This window comes from Oncorhynchus gorbuscha, linkage group LG04 (assembly GCF_021184085.1).
Source record: "Oncorhynchus gorbuscha isolate QuinsamMale2020 ecotype Even-year linkage group LG04, OgorEven_v1.0, whole genome shotgun sequence".
Classification (NCBI taxonomy): Eukaryota; Metazoa; Chordata; class Actinopteri; order Salmoniformes; family Salmonidae; genus Oncorhynchus; species Oncorhynchus gorbuscha.
The window spans coordinates 23,396,467-23,414,454 of NC_060176.1; the positions used below are offsets into that span (position 1 = coordinate 23,396,467).

The following is a 17,988-nucleotide window of genomic DNA, read 5'->3' on the forward strand; positions in this document are numbered from 1 at the left end:
TTAGGATGACATCTATGAGGGTACCCGTGTTTACGGATTTGGAGTTGGACCTGGGAGGTTCATTGATAGTTTGTGTGAGATTGAGAGCATCAAGCTTGGAATCCTCGGGCAGATTATGTCGGTATTCTAGTCGTAGAGGATCGGTGGGGATCCCTGCCCCGTACCGGCAGTGGAAGGAGTCCGGATATTGTAGCCCAGGAGTGAGCCGGGAGATGGGTCTAGCATGTGCTAGCCCCAGGCTAGTTGGTGCTAGCTCTGGGACGGAAACGTTAGCCAGGAGTAGTGAACCAGGGTTGTGGTTAGCTAGCTGTGATGACCCACATGAAAAGGTTCAGAGTTTGTGGTAGGAATTCGGGATATGGAGAGAAAAATAGGTCCGGTATGCTCTGGTTTGAAATGCGTTGTACAAACTGGCGAGAGCTTTTCGAACTAAAGGTTAGCGGATGACCGCTAACAGTGGTTTAGCTGACTGATAGCTGGTTGCTAGTTAGCTAGCTAGCTTCAGTTGAGGTATTCCATTTCAGAGGTAAATAGAAATAGTTTAGGGAAAAAAAACAGATGTAACAAAATGTGGAAAAAGTCAAGGGGTCTGAAAACTTTCTGAATGCACTGTATACTGTACTGTGTCATCATATTGTCAAAATAAGGGGTCACATAAATGTGAATACATTCTTCACAAGTTAAATGGAATAAACTATTCTCCAGTAACTCCCATTTCATGCAAATATTCAGTAGAAAAAACACAGTAACATTTTGCCATTGATGTCATTAACATTTGTGTGCTGCAAATTAAAAGACAAACATCACCCAGTCACATGGGTAGTCAAAATCATGTCCTTAAATTTCATCTTGATCAAGGAGGAATGACTCTCCTCTATGCAGCAGAATGAGACTACAGGAGAGAAGGACACTCAGAAAATATTTAAATGATGACGTCGAGGCCATGAAGAAATGTTTTTAAAGTACCAGGGGAGATGTGACTGACAACAGTTTTCATTTAAAGTGAGGGAAACAGAGAGGCCATAAAGCGTACAAAAATGGGACAGGCAAGGAGGGAAGACAGGGAACAAAATAGAGCCACTGAAATAGGGACATAGTGGGTTATTTTACTTGGGGATTAAGTAGAATGATTATTGTAAGGCTCTTTCTGGCTTCTTTTTTTTCATACACTTAGAAAAGACAACATACAGACACACACAAACATCAACGACATCACACCTGCTCAGGCCCACCTGTTCTCACTCCTATCTCCAGTGCCTTCCCTACTCTCCACCACATGTCCTCAAACTGTCCCATTTTGTTCCTCTCCGTCACCCACGCTCTTTCAATATTTAGATAATGAAGCACATGAATTTTCCATTTCTCTTAACAATGGAAGATCTTTCTGGTATCTTGATAGTATCTTAATGAATGTTACGGTCACAAATGGACGCATACACAAAACACTCACACACAAACATACAAAGCATCTACCTGTATTAATACTGCAATGAAGATTCAATTGAATTGAAATTCCAGTCAGGAAAATATACTGAACGACTGCTAAGAACCAAAATCGGACGAATTAGATTATTTTGTTATCATTTAAATAAGGTGTAGAAATAACACACATTAAGAGTCCTATTTCCTGCTTATTTGTTTATGATGTTGATTAATAAAAGGATGCATGCTCGTTGATTTCATGTCCATGCTCTCTACTTGTATTATGCAGCTCAATAAGCACTGTTTAAACGTGCAAATTGGGTCTGCTTTGCAAATAGGGCTGGCCCCATTGAAGCTACACAGGCAATTTGTTTGCCTTTGGGAGAAAAAAAACACAACTTTTATAATGTGAGGGTTTCCTTTGCTGCAAACAAAGTGCATGTTCACTGTAATTGCTTCACGGCATACTGTTCTAGAACAACTTTATTTTTGAAGATAAGTCTGGATAAACAAAAGCTTTTTCTGAAGGCAATAATTTCACCCCTGTGCCCAAAAGTAAAGCTCCCAGTGAGCAGACAAGTGAATTAAGAGATGGAATTAGTGAATTTCAAATCTCCCAAAGGGCTATAAAAAGCAGGAGACAGAGAATTAACAGCACTACTGCTGCAGCCACTTTAAAGTACCACTATAACAAATGAGTTACTATTACTTTAGCTGTTCGTTTCACCATGGCTCCACTCAATCACTTGCTCACTAATGAAAAAGGGTGCCGAATAAGTTAGTGTATGTCGAGAGGCAGGTGTAATGAATTTGACATTGTTATATAGTCATCAAATCATCACATTTAAATAGTTGCGTTTCTAAAGACGCATGCGCCTTTAACAACTGCTTACTCAACTGCTGCCTCTACTATTACTATTGACTGCATCAGGGCACTTTGGCACACATGAGCTTTCTTTGTTTGCTTTGTTTATAGTCTTGTCTGTGTGTTTCTTTCTGCTCACTGCTGACACAGGGTTTCCCCTTGGGGATCAATAATGTATTATCAACCTGTCTAATCACTATGAAGAAGCCATGTTGTGTAAGAGTCGTGCTTGAGCGAGAGGTCATGTGACGAGGCCAGTGGGCCATACCTCATCCGTGTTGTAGATGATCTGGAGGCCGGAGCAGATCATCTCCACCAAATAGAGCAGGAACAGGGACAAGGCATCAATCTGACAGAGGGAGACAGGGAGGTGGTATTTAAAAAACCCGTAAAACCCGGAATCCGTTCGGACATCATTCGTTATCTACAGTATAGGGTTTTTGCCCTACATGTTTGCGAGAGGGTGTACCTGTAGGTGATGGTAGTCATTGTAGGACAGAATCTCATCTCCTGTGTCTACATTGAATATTGAGTGCAGGCACTTGGAGGGGCTGGGGTCCTGTTTGAATTGTTCCACCTGGAAATAGAGGGAATGTGAAGAAAGAGAGCGAAAGAAAGAGAAAAGAGAGAGAGAAAGGGCAAAGAGGAGTCAGTCCATAAAAGATGCATCTTACTCACTGGGCAATCGTTCCATTATTTATCCTATCCTCACAAAAGGCAAGTGAGGTGGCAACCAGGACTGGGATGGAGAGATCACTAGGATATTCCACTGCGTCATCACTAGGACACACACTAGAATTTTCCTCAAATGACTGGCTTTGAAGACATGAGCAAACCACTCATACAAATTGGCACAGGTATGCATTAATGTATCTGTAAATATTTCAAACAGCAATTCATGTAAAAGACATACACATATGACATTCCTCCTCAAACCATCCCAGGTCAGATTTGAGTGATTCACATCGAGTAACACACTCTGGATGAGTTTGCTTCACACAGCACCTGAGCGGATAATTTTGTGCAAACATTTGGTACTGTCCGAACCATTCACCCCCTTCCGGCACACTTACTTTTTTCACCTCTGTAGGCTAGTTGTCAGGTCAACAGGGGCATACCTCAGTCCCAGATTTACACTGTTCTGTTCTGCTGAGCTTGTCAACCCACTGGATCACTAATTGGTTGGGAAAATGGCTGAAACTGTAATGTAGTCTATAAGACGAACAAAGCAGTCAGCTGTTGCGTTCCAAAATACCCTAACATTTGTTATTGAAAGTGCATTTTCACAATGGTGCAGTTTATGAATCTTGTCAAAGATTGTCAGTGATCTTAGCATTAAATAAATGGTTCCGGAGTCAAATCTGTCAGAACACATTCGAGAAGCATGCGTTGTGTGGCTAATCCGTTAAGACTGTGTTTAGTTTCCTTGGTACATTGTGATAAACTTTGATGCCCTCTCTTTAACGTCTTTTATGGCTCTGTAGTTCTTTTTATATGATAACATTTGCTTCCTGGTCCCTCTATATTTTGGGTTCATTAAAAATGACATGTTCTCTGTGAATGCAAGAGACAGATGTTAATGAGCGCTGCACTGTGTAATTAACTGAAGAAACGGTGCACTATAATTAAGACACAGAAAAGCTTTCCCATAAATTAGGTCGTCAAGGTCATGAGTAAATGAAACAAAACAATTTCAAAGGCAACGGACCAGAACATTAGAAAAAAACACAGGGATTTAAGAAGTGTTCGATTGTACTAAAGCTGTAATTATGCGTTCATAGAGGCCTATAAACAATATAAATGCTGCTATTTTGACTGAACGGTCTGCTCAAATACTTTACACAAAAGTGTTCTGCTGAGGCGAAAACCATTTGGAAACATCTATGTTATTCCATCCGCATAAAGATAAAACCAATCCAAGCGTGAGATAGTAAACCGCTGAAGCGTGAGAACAGAGAAGATCAGTAAAAGGACAGAGATCTTTAACTTTGCCCCCCATTATTGACAGTTTCCGTGTTTGCAAAAAATCGATATTCATTACTGGATAATGCCATTTGTTTAGATCACTAAGAATGAGTGTTTCCTGTGGTCCTATGGTCTGACGTTTCATTTGTGGACTCACCTTGTCAGACTGGCGCATGTAACAGTAGAGGATACCCCTCATGCACTTGATGGCTGAGTGCTCCAGCTCATGGGTGCGTCCCATGTCATCATCGATGCGTCTGCGCGTCAGAGTTGATCGTTGCCATAATGAGATAGAGAAAAACGGCCCAATGAGCAGAAGAGCACGTTAAATCAACCAAAACTATCCTACTTCACTGCACAAAATTACCAGTCTGGTTATACTGCCTGTGCCTTCAATAATGGTACATATTAAATGAGACAACTTATTGTATTTGTACACAGTTATAGACATGTTTTTAAATCCTATTAGGACATTAACAGCAGTTGTTATTCATTTGTCTTCCAAAAGCATAACACAAGCAAGGACATGCTACATTCCAATTGATCACCCATCAAATACATATTTGAAAATCACCCAAATGCTTCCAGTATACTATTGACATAAACAATGGCATCTACATAACATTTGGAAAGTATTCAGACCCCTTTATCCACATTTTTATCCACATGTTACGTTACAGCCTTAATCTAAAATGGATGACATAAAACATTTTCCTCATCAATCTACACACAATACCCCATAATTGGTCAATTCAATTGATTAGACAGGCACACACCTGTCTATATAAAAGGTCCCACAGTTGACAGTGCATGTCAGAGCAAACACCAAGCCAGGAGGTCAAAGAAATTGTCCGAAGAGCTCCAAGAAAGGATTGTGTCGAGGCACAGATCTGGGGAAGGGTACCAAAACATTTCTGCAGCATTGAAAGGCCCCGAGAACACAGTGGCCTCCATCATTCTTAAATGTTAGAAGTTTGGAACCACCAAGACTGTTCATAGAGCTGGCCGCCCGGCCAAACTGACCAATCGGGGAGAAGGGCCTTGGTCAGGGATGTGACCAAGAACCCGATGGTCACTCTGGCAGTGCTCCAGAGTTCCTCTGTGGAAATGGGAGAACATTCCAGAAAGACAACCATATCTGCAGTACTGACAGCCCACTTAGAGTTTACCAAAAGGCACCCAAAGGACTGAGAAATAAGATTATCTGGTCTGATTGAACTGGTGGTGGTGGCATCATCATGCTGTGGGATGTTTTTCAGCTGCAGGGACTGGGAGACTAGTCAGGACCAAGGGTAAGATGAACGGAGCAAAGTACAGAGAGATCCTTGATGACAACCTGCTCCAGAGTGCTCAGGACCTCAGACTGGGGTGAAGTTTCACCTTCCAACAGGACAACGACCCTAAGCACACGACAACACAGGAATGGCTTCGGGATAAGTCTCTGAATGTCCTTGAGAAGCCCAGCCAGAGCCCGGATTAAACCTGATCTAACATCTCTGGAGAGACCTGAAATAGCTGTGCAGCGACGCTCCCCATCCAATCTGACAGAGCTTGAGAGGATCTGCAGAGAAGAATGGGAGAAACTCCTCAAATACAGATGTGCCAAGCTTGTAGCGTTATACCCAAGAAGACTCAAGGCTTTAATCAATGCCAAAGGTGCTTCAACAAAGTAAAGGGTCTGAATACTTTCAGTTCTTATTTTTTCATTAATTTGCATTATGGGGTATTGTGTGTACTGTAGATTGATAAGGGAAAGAAACAGTTTAACCAATTTTAGAATAAGGCTGTAACGTAACAAACATTTTCTGGAAAAGGTGAAGGGGTCTGAATACTTTCCGAATGCACAGTATACTGTACTCTGTCATCATATCGTCAAAAGGGCTGACATAACTTCTGAAGAATGTATTAACATTTACATGGAATAAAGTATTCTCCAATAACTCCCATGTCGTGCAAATATTCAGTAAGTTATTTATTCAACAAAACACATTCACTTTTTGTCAGTGATGTCATTACCATTTGTGTGTAGGCCTAGTGTATGTTTTCGTGAATGACATAAATTCACTTTAATTTCCTACATTTCCACCAGTGCAGTTGACTTACTGGGCACACAGACATGGGCATCTGCCCATCCATCCACTCCAATCTAGTGCACACACTCCAGTCCCCTCTCTAGTCACATGGAGGGTAAGTAATGGTTTGGGCCTGTGCTGTCAGATTGGAATCATCTTAATTAAATTCCTGTGACAATGCTAATGGGAAGAAACCATGACGGATGAGTAGGCCCCTCTGGTCTACTTGAACACTCTATTTTTACTCTCTTGTCCCCTGGGAGAAAAAACGCACACCAGTGCGGTTTTGAAAGAGCACTTTGTTACAAGGTCTAGTGGAGAAAGTCCCTGACTATTTTGAGTATCTCAGATCTCCACTTGAACTTGAGCCCTCAGTGTATGAAGTAAAGGACACATTACTACAAAATAAAAAAGTGACCTGTTTCATAATCAGAGATACAGAATGTACAGGATGTCTGAAGGTGAGAGGATTGTGCCTCGAGACGAGAGAAGAGACGAGAGAAACATTTGAAGGAAATATGGTGCCCCCCCCCTTTGCCCTCAGAACAGCCTCAATTTGTCCGGGCATGGACCCTACACGGTGTCGAAAGCGTTCCACAGGGACACTGACCCATGTTGACTCCAATGCTTAACACAGCTGTGTTAAGTTGGAGTGATGTCCTTTTGGGGGTGAACCATTCTTGATACACACGGGAAACTGTTGAGCGTGAAAAACCCAGCAGCATTGTAGTTCTTGACATAAACTGGTGCACCTGGCACATACCCCAGTCAAAGGCACTTAAATCTTTTGTCTTGCCTATTCACCCTCTGAATGGCACACATACAGAATTCATGTCCCAGTTGTCTCATGGCTTAAGAATGATTTAACATGTCTCCTTCAGTTCATCTACATCAGTGGTTCCCAAACTTTTTAATAGTTCCGTACCCCTTCAAACATTCAACCTCCAGCTGCGTACCCCCTCTAGCACCAGGGTCAGCGCACTCCCAAATGTTGTTTTTTGCCATCATTGTAAGCCACACACACAGTAAACAATACATTTATTAAACATAAGAATGAGTGTGAGTTTGTCACAACCTGGCTCGTGGGAAGTTACAAAGAGCTCTTATCGGACAAGGGCACAAGTAATAATATAATAATAATCAATAATTTTGCTCTTTATTTAACTATATTACATATAAAACCCTATTTGTTAATCAAACATTGTGAATAACTCAACACAGGTTAATGAGAAGGGTGTGCTTGAAAGGATACACATACTGTAACTCTGCAATGTTGGGTTGTATTGGAGAGAGTCTCAGTCTTAAATCATTTTCCACACGCAGTCTGTGCCCGTTTTTCTTTTTCATGCTAGTGAGAGCCGAGAATCCATTCTCACATAGGTACGTGGTTGCAAAGGTCATCAGTGTCTTAACAGCGCGATTTGCCAAGGCAGAATACTCTGAGCGCAGCCCAATCCAGAAATCTGGTAGTGGCTTCTGATTAAATCAAATGTTCACAGAACCAGTTGTTGCAATTTCGGTATATCGGTAAGTGGACTGGAGGCAGGGCATGAAAGAGATAATGAATCCAGCAGTTTGTGTCATCCGTGTCGGGAAAGTACCTGAGTAATTGCGCACCCAACTCACTCAGGTGCTTTGCTATATCACATTTGACATTGTCCGTAAGCTTGAGATCATTTGAACACAAAAGACCTGTGTGTTATCCTTGTTAATGCATACAGAGAAGAGCTCCGACTTCTTAACTTCTTATGGCTGCAGGGGCAGTATTGAGTAGCTTGGATGAATAAGGTGTCCAGAGGTGCCCAGAGTAAACGGCCTGCTCCTCAGTCCCAGTTGCTAATATATGCATATTATTAGTACATTTGGATAGAAAACACTCTGAAGTTACTAAAACAATTTGATGTCTGTGAGTATAACAGAACTCATATGGCAGGCAAAAAACTGAGAAAAAATCCAAACAGGAAGTGGGAAATCTGAGGTTTGTAGTTTTTGAACTCAGCCCTATCGAATACACAGTGGGATATGGTTCAAGTTGTACTTCCTAGGGCTTCTACTAGATGTCAACCGTATTTAGAAACTTGAATGATGCTTCTACTATGACGTGGGGCCGGCTGAGAGCTCACATGAGATTTCACATGAGAGCGACCTGCGTTCCATGGCTTTTCTACAGACAATGGAATTCTCTGGTTGGAACGTAATTGAAGATTTATGATAAAAACATCCTAAAGATTGATTCTATACTTAGTTTGAAATGTTTCTACGACCTGTAATATAACTTTTTAAACTTTTCGTCCGACGTTCGGCTGGATCTGCATGAGCGTTTGGATTTGTGCAATAAACGCCCAAACAAAAGTAGCTACTTGGACATAAATAATGGACATTATCGAATAAATAAAACATTTATTGTGGAACTAGGATTCCTGGGAGTGCATTATGATCAAGACCATCAAAGGTAAGGGAATATTTAAATTGTTATTTCTGATTTCTGTTGACTCCAACATGGCAAATCATTTTTTTTCCTGAGCGCCGTTCTCAAATGATTGCATGGTTTGCTTTTTCCGTAAAGCTTTTTTGAAATCTGACACAGTGGTTGCTTTAAGGAGAGGTATATTATAATTCCATGTGTAACACTTGTATTTTCATTAACATTTATGATGAGTATTTCTGTAAAATTAATGTGGCTATGCAAAATCACAGGATGATCAACTCAGATTTGTTTATATAAATATGAACTATAAACATATATGTATTGCGTAACATTAAGTCCTATGAGTGTCATCTGATGAAGGTCACCAAAGGTTAGTGATGACCTAACGGTTCGTGGTGACCTAACAATCATTTGTGGTGCTTTCGCTGTAAAGCCTATTTGAAATCGGACACTGTGGTGGGACCTTTAAAACGGTATAAGATACATGTATGTTTGAGGAATTTTAATTATGAGATTTCTGTTGTTTTGAATTTGGCGCCCTGCACTTTCATTGGCTGTTGTCATATCGATCCCGTTAACGGGATTGCTGCCCTAAGAAGTTTTAATCATAGCCTGAATTTTGTCCCGCACATTGAATATAGTTGCGGAGAGTCCCTGTAATCCTAGATTCCGATCATTCAGGTGAGAAAAAACATCACACAAATAGGCCAGTCGTGTGAGAAACTCGTCATCATGCAAGTGGTCAGACAAGTGAAAATGATGGTCAGTAAAGAACAATTTAAGCTCGTCTCTCAATTTTAAAAAAACGGGTCAATACTTTGCCCCTTGATAACCAGCTTGTAAAAACATTAAATGGTCGCTGCCCATATCATTGCATAGTGTTGAAAATACACAAGAGTTCAGGGGCCTTGCTTTAACAAAGTTAACCATTTTCACTGTAGTGTCCAAAACATATTTCAAGTGGTCAGGCAATCCCTTGGCAGCAAGAGCCTCTCGGTGGATGCTGCAGTGTACCCAAGTGGCGTCGGTAGCAACTGCTTGCTTGTTATCACTTCACTTCCCAGTTTGGGAATACCTGATCTACACTGATTGAAGCGGATTCAGCAAGCGACATCAATAAGAGATCATAGCTTTCCCCAGGTCAGTCTATGTCATGGAAAGAGCAGGTGTTCCTAATGTTTTGTGCACTCAGTGCAGTCTGGATGCTCTATTAAGTGGGCAGCAGCAGTACGCAGCACCCCCTTGACATTACAAAAGCCGTCTGCTTTGATTAAGAATATTGGTCCCTGGCGGAGCCCATTAACTAAGGTTGTACTAGATTAATTATTAAGATCAACTTTAAAATGTACAGTGATCTAAGGTGGCTGTGGATACAGTGTGTGTGTGTGTGTGTGTGTGTGTGTGTGTGTGTGTGTGTGTGTGTGTGTGTGTGTGTGTGTGTGTGTGTGTGTGTGTGTGTGTGTGTGTGTGTGTGTGTGTGTGTGTGTGTGTCACCTGTAAGCTAGACCCAGGGCCCAGGAACTGGCTGCACAATACAGGGAGTCCCGCACCTTGGCTTCCTTGCAGCTGGAGCATGTCTTGGTAGGGAAGAGGCCAGTGGTAGGGCTCTGGTAGTTCAGAATGGTGGTCTTCACTAGAGAGAGAGAAACAAGAGAGCGACAGGGTGATCCCTCAGGCTTTCAACTATATTCTTTGTTGTGTATAATATTGTACAACAGCTGATGAAACAAACATTGACCAGTGTTCTCTCCTGGTAGTTGCTGGTTAGAAATGGATTTCTACACCGGACCTTCTAATCAGCCTGTTTGCGTGGGCGAGAGTTTAGGCTTGCCTGGTGACGTCACCGCGCGGTAAATTGGTTAGAGAGAGTTACAAACCTCTCTGACAGTTTTAAGCTTTCTCCTGCCCACTCAGACCACTCCCAGACAGTCATAGCTACATTCTTGATTGATAAATAGTTTTTTGTCCATTGTAGTGGAAAACTATTACAGTAAGGTACTTAATTGTTACCCAGAAATGACTTGATATAAAAATGGCTACATTGGGCCATTAACATTGTTGGTTGTTGCAAATTGTGAAATGGAATGGAATATAAAGGTATGTTAAACAGCTGCATGTTGTGTAGTTATTGTTGTAAAACCAGACATCCTAACAAGGTGTGTTACTACACATGTGAAGGTAGCATTAACTTCGGTCTTCAGGTCGGTCATATTACATTCCAGAGTGACACACATGTTTATCTTCATGGAAATCCTCTAAATATTATTTAGCTTAAATAAAGTCACACTAAAACAGAAGGCCTGGAATCACAGGAATGTATCTGTCACCACACCACCCTCTACCCCTCCAGATGAATAATCTGTCTGAACAGGGTACTTCATTTTTCATCACCACATTATGCCAGAGCAAATGAAGGGACCATCCATTCTGCCAGATCGTTTGTTAAAGAGAGTCCGGGTCAATTCAAAGAGACAAAGTCAGCATAGCCGGGATAAAGAGGCAATGGAGAGAATTAAGCAGAATATTAATAAACCCTTCAGTACCTCGGCAGTGAAAATTACTTTGACCCCAGAGGCTGCTTGGGAAAAAAACACAAACGGACAGTGCTTCTTCTGGCCAATTCCATATGTTAGCCAGAGTTAAAAAGTAGCATCGTATTGGGGCTTCCCCTGGCATTGTGAATGTAAAAAGGAAGCTGATCGAAAAATTGCTGTGTTCATTTACCGCCATTTCTCCCCACATGCTCTGGACAATTTATTATTTTGTTTCCAACGATACTTCCTTGTAATGTGCTTGGTAATATAAATAATAAACGCCAGAATTGGAAACACCAACCTATTTCTCCTCACCACCAACACTGTGAACTAGCTTCTAGTGAGCGCGTACCAGTAGATTCACAGATTTTAGGCACAAATTCTTGAACCGGTTGTTCAAAACAGCGCCATTTCTGTTTTCTTGCTGAACACGGCCCAGGTCAGATGTGTAAGATTACGGCCGTTTGGCCCTGTGATTTTGTCTGGTTATTATAGTATTGGCCAATGTATTATTTTGTACTTTCTTTCAACGCATTTTCATAATTTATCATCATCTGTAGGCTCAGGACCCAGTCTTCTCGTCACCTGCACTGTTTAATAAATACCACCTATTTTGACCTCGCCAAATCCGACCACGACGCCATCTTGCTCCTTCCGTCTTATAGGCAGAAACTCAAACAGGATGTACCAGTGACAAGAACCATTCAACGCTGGTCTGACCAATCGGAAGCTACGCTTAAAGATTGTTTTGATCACGCGGACTGGAATATGTTCAGCCTCAGAGAACAACATCGACCTATACGCTGACTCGGTGAATGCATTTATAAAGAAGTGCATTGGAGATGTTGTACCCACTGACTATTAAAACCTACCCTAATCAGAAACCGTGGATGGATGGAGGCATTCGCACAAAACTGAATGCGCAATCCGATCCACCACATTTATCCATGGAAAGAGGTCTGGGAATATGTCTGAATATAGACAGTGTAGCTATTCCCTCCGCAAGGCAATCAAACAAGTGAAATGCCAGTACAGTGACAAGGTGGAGTCGCAATTCAAAAACTCAGACAAGAGACATATGTGGCCGGGTCTACAGTCAATCACAGACTACAAAAAGAAATCCAGCCATGTCACGACACCGACGTCACACTGCCAGACAAACAAAATACCTTCTTTGCCCGCTTTGAGGATAATACAGTGCCACCGTCGCAGCCCGCTAACAAGGACTGCGTCCCCCCATCTCCTTCTCAGTGGCGGACGTGAGTAAAACATTTAAACGTGTTAACCCACACAAGGCTGCTGGCCCAGATGGCATCCCTAGCCGCGTCCTCAAAGCATGCACAGACCAGCTGGCTGGTGTGTTTACGGACATATTCAAACGCTCACTATCCTAGTCTGCTGTCCCCACATACTTCGAAATGTCTACCATTGCTCCTGTACCCAAGAAGGCAAAGACAAATGTACTAAATTACTACTGCCCCGTAGCACTCACTTCTGTCATCATGAAGTGATTTGAGAGACGAGTCAAGGATCGTATCACCTCCACCTTACCGGCCACCCACTTCAATTTGCATACAGCTCCAACAAGTCCACAGATGACGCAATCGCCATCGTACTGCACACTGTCTTATCCCATCTGGACAAAATTAATACCTATGGAAGAATGATGTTCATTGACTACAGCTCAGCATTCAACACCATAGTACCCTCCAAGTTCATCATCAAGCTGGAGGCCCTGGGTCTCAACCCCACCCTGTGCAATTGGGTCCTGGACTTTCTAACGGGCTGCCCCCAGGTGGTGATGGTAGGAAACAACATCTCCACTTCGCTGACCCTCAACACTGGGGCCCCAGAAGGGTGTGTGCTCAGCCCCCTCCTGTACTCCCTGTTCACCCATGATTGTGTGGCCATGCACACATCCAACTCAATCATCAAATTCACAGACGACACAACAGTAGTGGGCTTGATTACCAACAAGATTACTAAATTACCAACGAGACGGCCTACAGGGAGGATGTGAGGGAACTCGGAGTGTGGTGTCAGGGAAACAACCTCTCACTCAAAGTCAACAAAACAAAGGAGATGATAGTGGACTTCAGGAAACAGCAGAGGCAGCAGCCCCCCCCCCCCCCCCCCCCCACCTACAGCACCCGATTTCACAAGAAGGCCAAAAAGATCATCAAGGACATCAACCACCTGAGCCACTGCCTGTTCACACCGCTGCCATCCAGAAGGCGAGGTCACTACTCGTGCATCAAAGCTGGGACTGAGAGACTGTATGACAGCTTCTATCTCAAGGCCAGCAGACTGCTAAACTGCCATCATTAACTCAGAGAGGCTGCTGCCTACACTGAGACACAATCACTGGCCACTTTAATAAATGGATAACTAGTCACGTAATACAATGCACTCTAAATAATGGCACTTTAATAATGTTTACATATCTTACATTACTCATAATCACATATATACTGTATTTTATCCCATCTATTGCACCTTGCCTATGCCGCTCGGCCATCACTCATCCATATACTTACATGTACATATTCTCATTCATCCCTTTAGATTTGTATGTATTAGGTAGTTGTTGGGGAATTGTTTGATTACTTGTTAGATATTACTGCACTGTCGGAACTAGAAGCACAAGCATTAACATCTGCTAACCATGTGTATGTGACAAATACAATTTGATTTGATCCTCTGACTCTTCGACTCAACTGTTTCTGCTCCAAGCCCAGCTAACTCGGCTGCTGGGTCCATAAATGTAACCTACATTGACTCACTTTTCTCACATTCCATCTCTGCTTTAGATTTGGAAAAGGCAATATAATGTATTTGGAGGCACATCAGAAGAAAAATGGCACCTTAGTAAGACTCCTCTGAATCAAAACCACAGTAAAATATGTTATTATTCTCTAACTCCAAAAGACACAACAGCATTCTAGTTGCAAATAAACTGAGGTTGGAGTTGCTCAGTCTCATATGATGATATTATCATCCATCAACCTAATGTCCCACTAAATCAACACCTAACGCTGTTTCTTAGAATGGGCCATTCCTCCGCTCCCAGACAGTGAGTGAAAGAAAGTAAGAGGTAAAAGAGACCTCCACAACAAAACATAAAGCTCGTTTTAACATTTCTTAATCTCCCCAAGCCAGTGTCAGGTACGAGCCCTATGCCTCCACTATAATCAAGTGTGAGAATGAAATAAGAGGCACTGGAGTGTGGCCACATTACCACATAAATAGGAAACCCGAGGCCCACACAGGAGAAAAAGAAGACAAACTGTGAGGGACAGTGATGTCCCTAATGTCTTTTGCTCAGGAATGATAGGGAATAAGTCCACACTGCATCCTAAGAGCATATAATGCCACTGGCTTTACAATTGCACTTTTTTGGTAGAAAATGGAAATCGAATCATCATATCATTACCTCTGAGGCTAAAAAGAAGATATTCATCCACTGGCCTGTGCAATGGCGATAACAACTGCTGCTATGCTCCCTGCTCAAATTAAGCAAGCACATTCAACTGTTATGTCCAGACCACAAAATTAAGCAAGGACATTTCAACATATTGTTATCTCACAGAGAATGTTTCTGAGAGAGCAACAGGGGGCTTTGATGCATGTTATTGTTGCAGTACTCTTTCATGCATTGCTAGTAGAACAAATCACTCACAACCTCACCTAGAGCAATCTAAAGCTTTCTGAACTTTGACTAATCTGACTGAGCAGAAAAGGGAATGGGAAAAGCACTGTGTAAAATATTACTACAATATAGTCTACACCACAAAAAGTGTGCTGTCACAATATTGCAAAAGCTAAAATTGCATACGTTTACCTTGGAGAACAAAACATGCACCAAACATATAAAAGCTACAGGGGTAACATGAATACAACATTCATGAGTAATGAGTGAGATTCACTTTCATCCAGGGAGCCCAGGTGGTGGGAAACACTGATATGTTGTTCTCTTTAGGGATGTCTGTCACCATGACTTCACACTGCAGGACTGGTTTCAGATGAGGGACCAGTTGCTCCCCTACTGTCTTTCACTTGGCTGCTTTTCCTGTAGCATCCTCATTTCAACCTAGACAGCCTGTGAAGCAACCCTCACTTCGGGGAAACCTTTTTCATCAAAATTTCACAAGTATGCTGTCTTTTCTCTACAGCTGTCTTATACTAGCCTACGGGGTGGATACACAAATAATACAACCCTCTGGATTTTCAAACATGAAGCATGACACCATATTGATAAAGTTTGCTCCCCAAAAACATGGGCAATATCTGATAACTCGCTCAAGTATCTTTGTTGCCTGTCTTCAGTAGAACAAACATTTATTTTTCCTTTATTCAAATAGGCTCACAACATAAAACATAATAGAAGCTGTATTGCCCTTGAAAAGTAATTGGTCTTGAACATAGGTATAGCATTTAGACCACAGCCCCAGGTCACAGCAAAGCACAGATCACAATGGACTACATTCTATCCTTCATAAAATTACAATGTAATGCAATACACTATCTCTGTTTCCACACTGAGAAAAGGGTGTCCTGCCTTTAATGAAGAAAGTCATGAAATCTGTTGCGACGCTGTATCCATGCACCCCCTGTCATCAACACAACTGACCAATGGGGTGTGACATGTCTGCCAATGGTGCTGTAACTTGTGAAAATGGCGTGACCTGACTCAGACAGACTCAGATTAGAGCCCATGGGCTCTATTTTCAGGTAGTGTTAAGGCAGCGCTAGTATCAAATGCACATTAGTTTGAAATTTCCCAATGGCTATTTCCAACCCTAACGCCAGGTTTGTCAATTTATCGGGTCTTGAAAATCCGCTTGCTGACGGTCAGATGGGCAGAGTGGAAATATTTGAGGTGTGTCCTTAAAAACATGATCCAAAGTGCTAATTTCAGGCAGTGCCGACCAATCAAAAGCTGGTTTTAACAAAAGTAGACAAACTGTGCGCCTTACGGTCAGATGCCGAGCAGTTACCATACCAGGCGGTTATGCAACAAGTCAGAATGCTCTCGATGGTGCAGCTACAGAACGTTTTGAGGATCTGGGGACCCATGCCAAAATCTTCTGAGGGGGAAAAGGTGTTGTCGTGCCCTCTTCACGGCTGTCTTGGTGTGTTTGGACCATGATAGTTTGTTGGTGATGTGGACACCAAGTAACTTGAAACTCTCGACCCGCTTCACTTCAGCCCCGACGATGTTAATGCGGGCCTGTTCGGCCCGCCTTTTCCTGTAGTCCACGATCAGCTCCTTTGTCTTGCTCACATTGAGGGACAGGTTGTTGTCCTGGCACCACATTGCCTGTCTCATCGTTGTCGGTGATAAGGCCTACCACTGTTGTGTCATCAGCAAATTAATGATGATGTTGGAGTCGTGTTTGGCCACACAGTCGTGAACAGGGAGTACAGGACGGGACTAAGGACACACCCCTGAGGGCCCCCAGTGTTGAGCATAGCAGACATGTTGTTGACCACCCTTACCACCTGGGGGCAGCCCATCAGGAAGTCCAGGATCCCGATGCAGAGGGAGGTGTTTAGTCCCAGGGTCCTTAGCTTAGTGATGAGCTTCGTGGGCACTATGGTGTTGAACGCTGGGCTGTAGTCAATGAACAGCATTCTCACATAGGTGAGAATTGCGTCATCTGCGGATCTGTTGGGGCGGTATGCGAATTGGAGTGGGTCTTGGGTATCCGGGAGGATGCTGTTAATGTGAGCCATGACCATGTAACGGCGTTCTTCGTTTGTCGAAAGAGAGTCGGACCGAAATGCAGCGTGGTGGTTACTCATGTCATTAATGAAAAAAGCGATACATGAAAACACTATACAAATACAAAACAACAAACGGAACGTGAAAACCTATACAGCCTGTCTGGTGAACACTAACACGGAGACAGGAACAATCACCTACGAAATACACAGTGAAACCCAGGCTACCTAAATACGGTTCCCTATCAGAGACAACAAGAATCACCTGACTCTGACTGAGAACCGCCTCAGGCAGCCAAGCCTAAACTAGACACAACCCTAATCAACCACAATCCCAATGCCTACAAAAAACCCAATACGACAACACAATAAACCCATGTCACACCCTGGCCTGAACAAATATAGCACTTCATGGCTACCAACGTGAGTGTTACGGGGCAGTAATCATACATCAAGTTAGAGAGGAGTAAAACACTTTTATCTATGCATTTCGATTTTTGGATGTGCGTAAAACCCTCCATATTCTGTGTTGTTTTAATATTATATGCCCACGGAGAGAAATTATGGTGCCTGTAAGTGTGACATTTTAAAACAAGTTGTTTCTTTGTTTCGTTAAGAATTTGATTAGAATCATTAGTTCTCTTTTTAGGCTTTATCAATAATGAATTTAATATTGCTTAATGACAATGTTTGGCATGTCCATGCTCAGCCATAGTACAATTTGCAGTAGGCCTCGCCTCTATATCAGTGGGAATGCTATTGAAGCCATGCAATTACTCAGAACACTGTGGACTGCAAATGGGTTCAAGTTAACCTATTGAGGAAAGATGGGATAGTTCTACATTTTGTTATTTTGTTCCTGTAAGCCATTTAAAAAACTATAACAGACTAACATTGATATTGGAGTTGTTACCAAGGCAATACATAAAAGTCTGTAAATACACAACCTGAAGCAACACATATTTTGCCACGGAGCAC

At 42.4% G+C, this 17,988-nt stretch overlaps 1 protein-coding gene across 1 annotated transcript in view; it reads right to left on the reverse strand.

Moving 5' to 3' along the window:
- LOC124033859 (phosphorylase b kinase regulatory subunit beta-like) overlaps nucleotides 1-17,988 on the reverse strand; it is an 80,373-nt gene that overhangs the window by 58,762 nt on the left and 3,623 nt on the right. The window contains exons 3-6 of the mRNA XM_046346230.1: nucleotides 10,247-10,385; nucleotides 4,410-4,509; nucleotides 2,757-2,864; nucleotides 2,556-2,636 (exon numbers count right to left, since the gene is read on the reverse strand). Of these exons, the coding sequence (XP_046202186.1) occupies nucleotides 2,556-2,636; nucleotides 2,757-2,864; nucleotides 4,410-4,509; nucleotides 10,247-10,385 (428 nt within the window). The remainder of the gene's footprint in view (nucleotides 1-2,555; nucleotides 2,637-2,756; nucleotides 2,865-4,409; nucleotides 4,510-10,246; nucleotides 10,386-17,988) is intronic.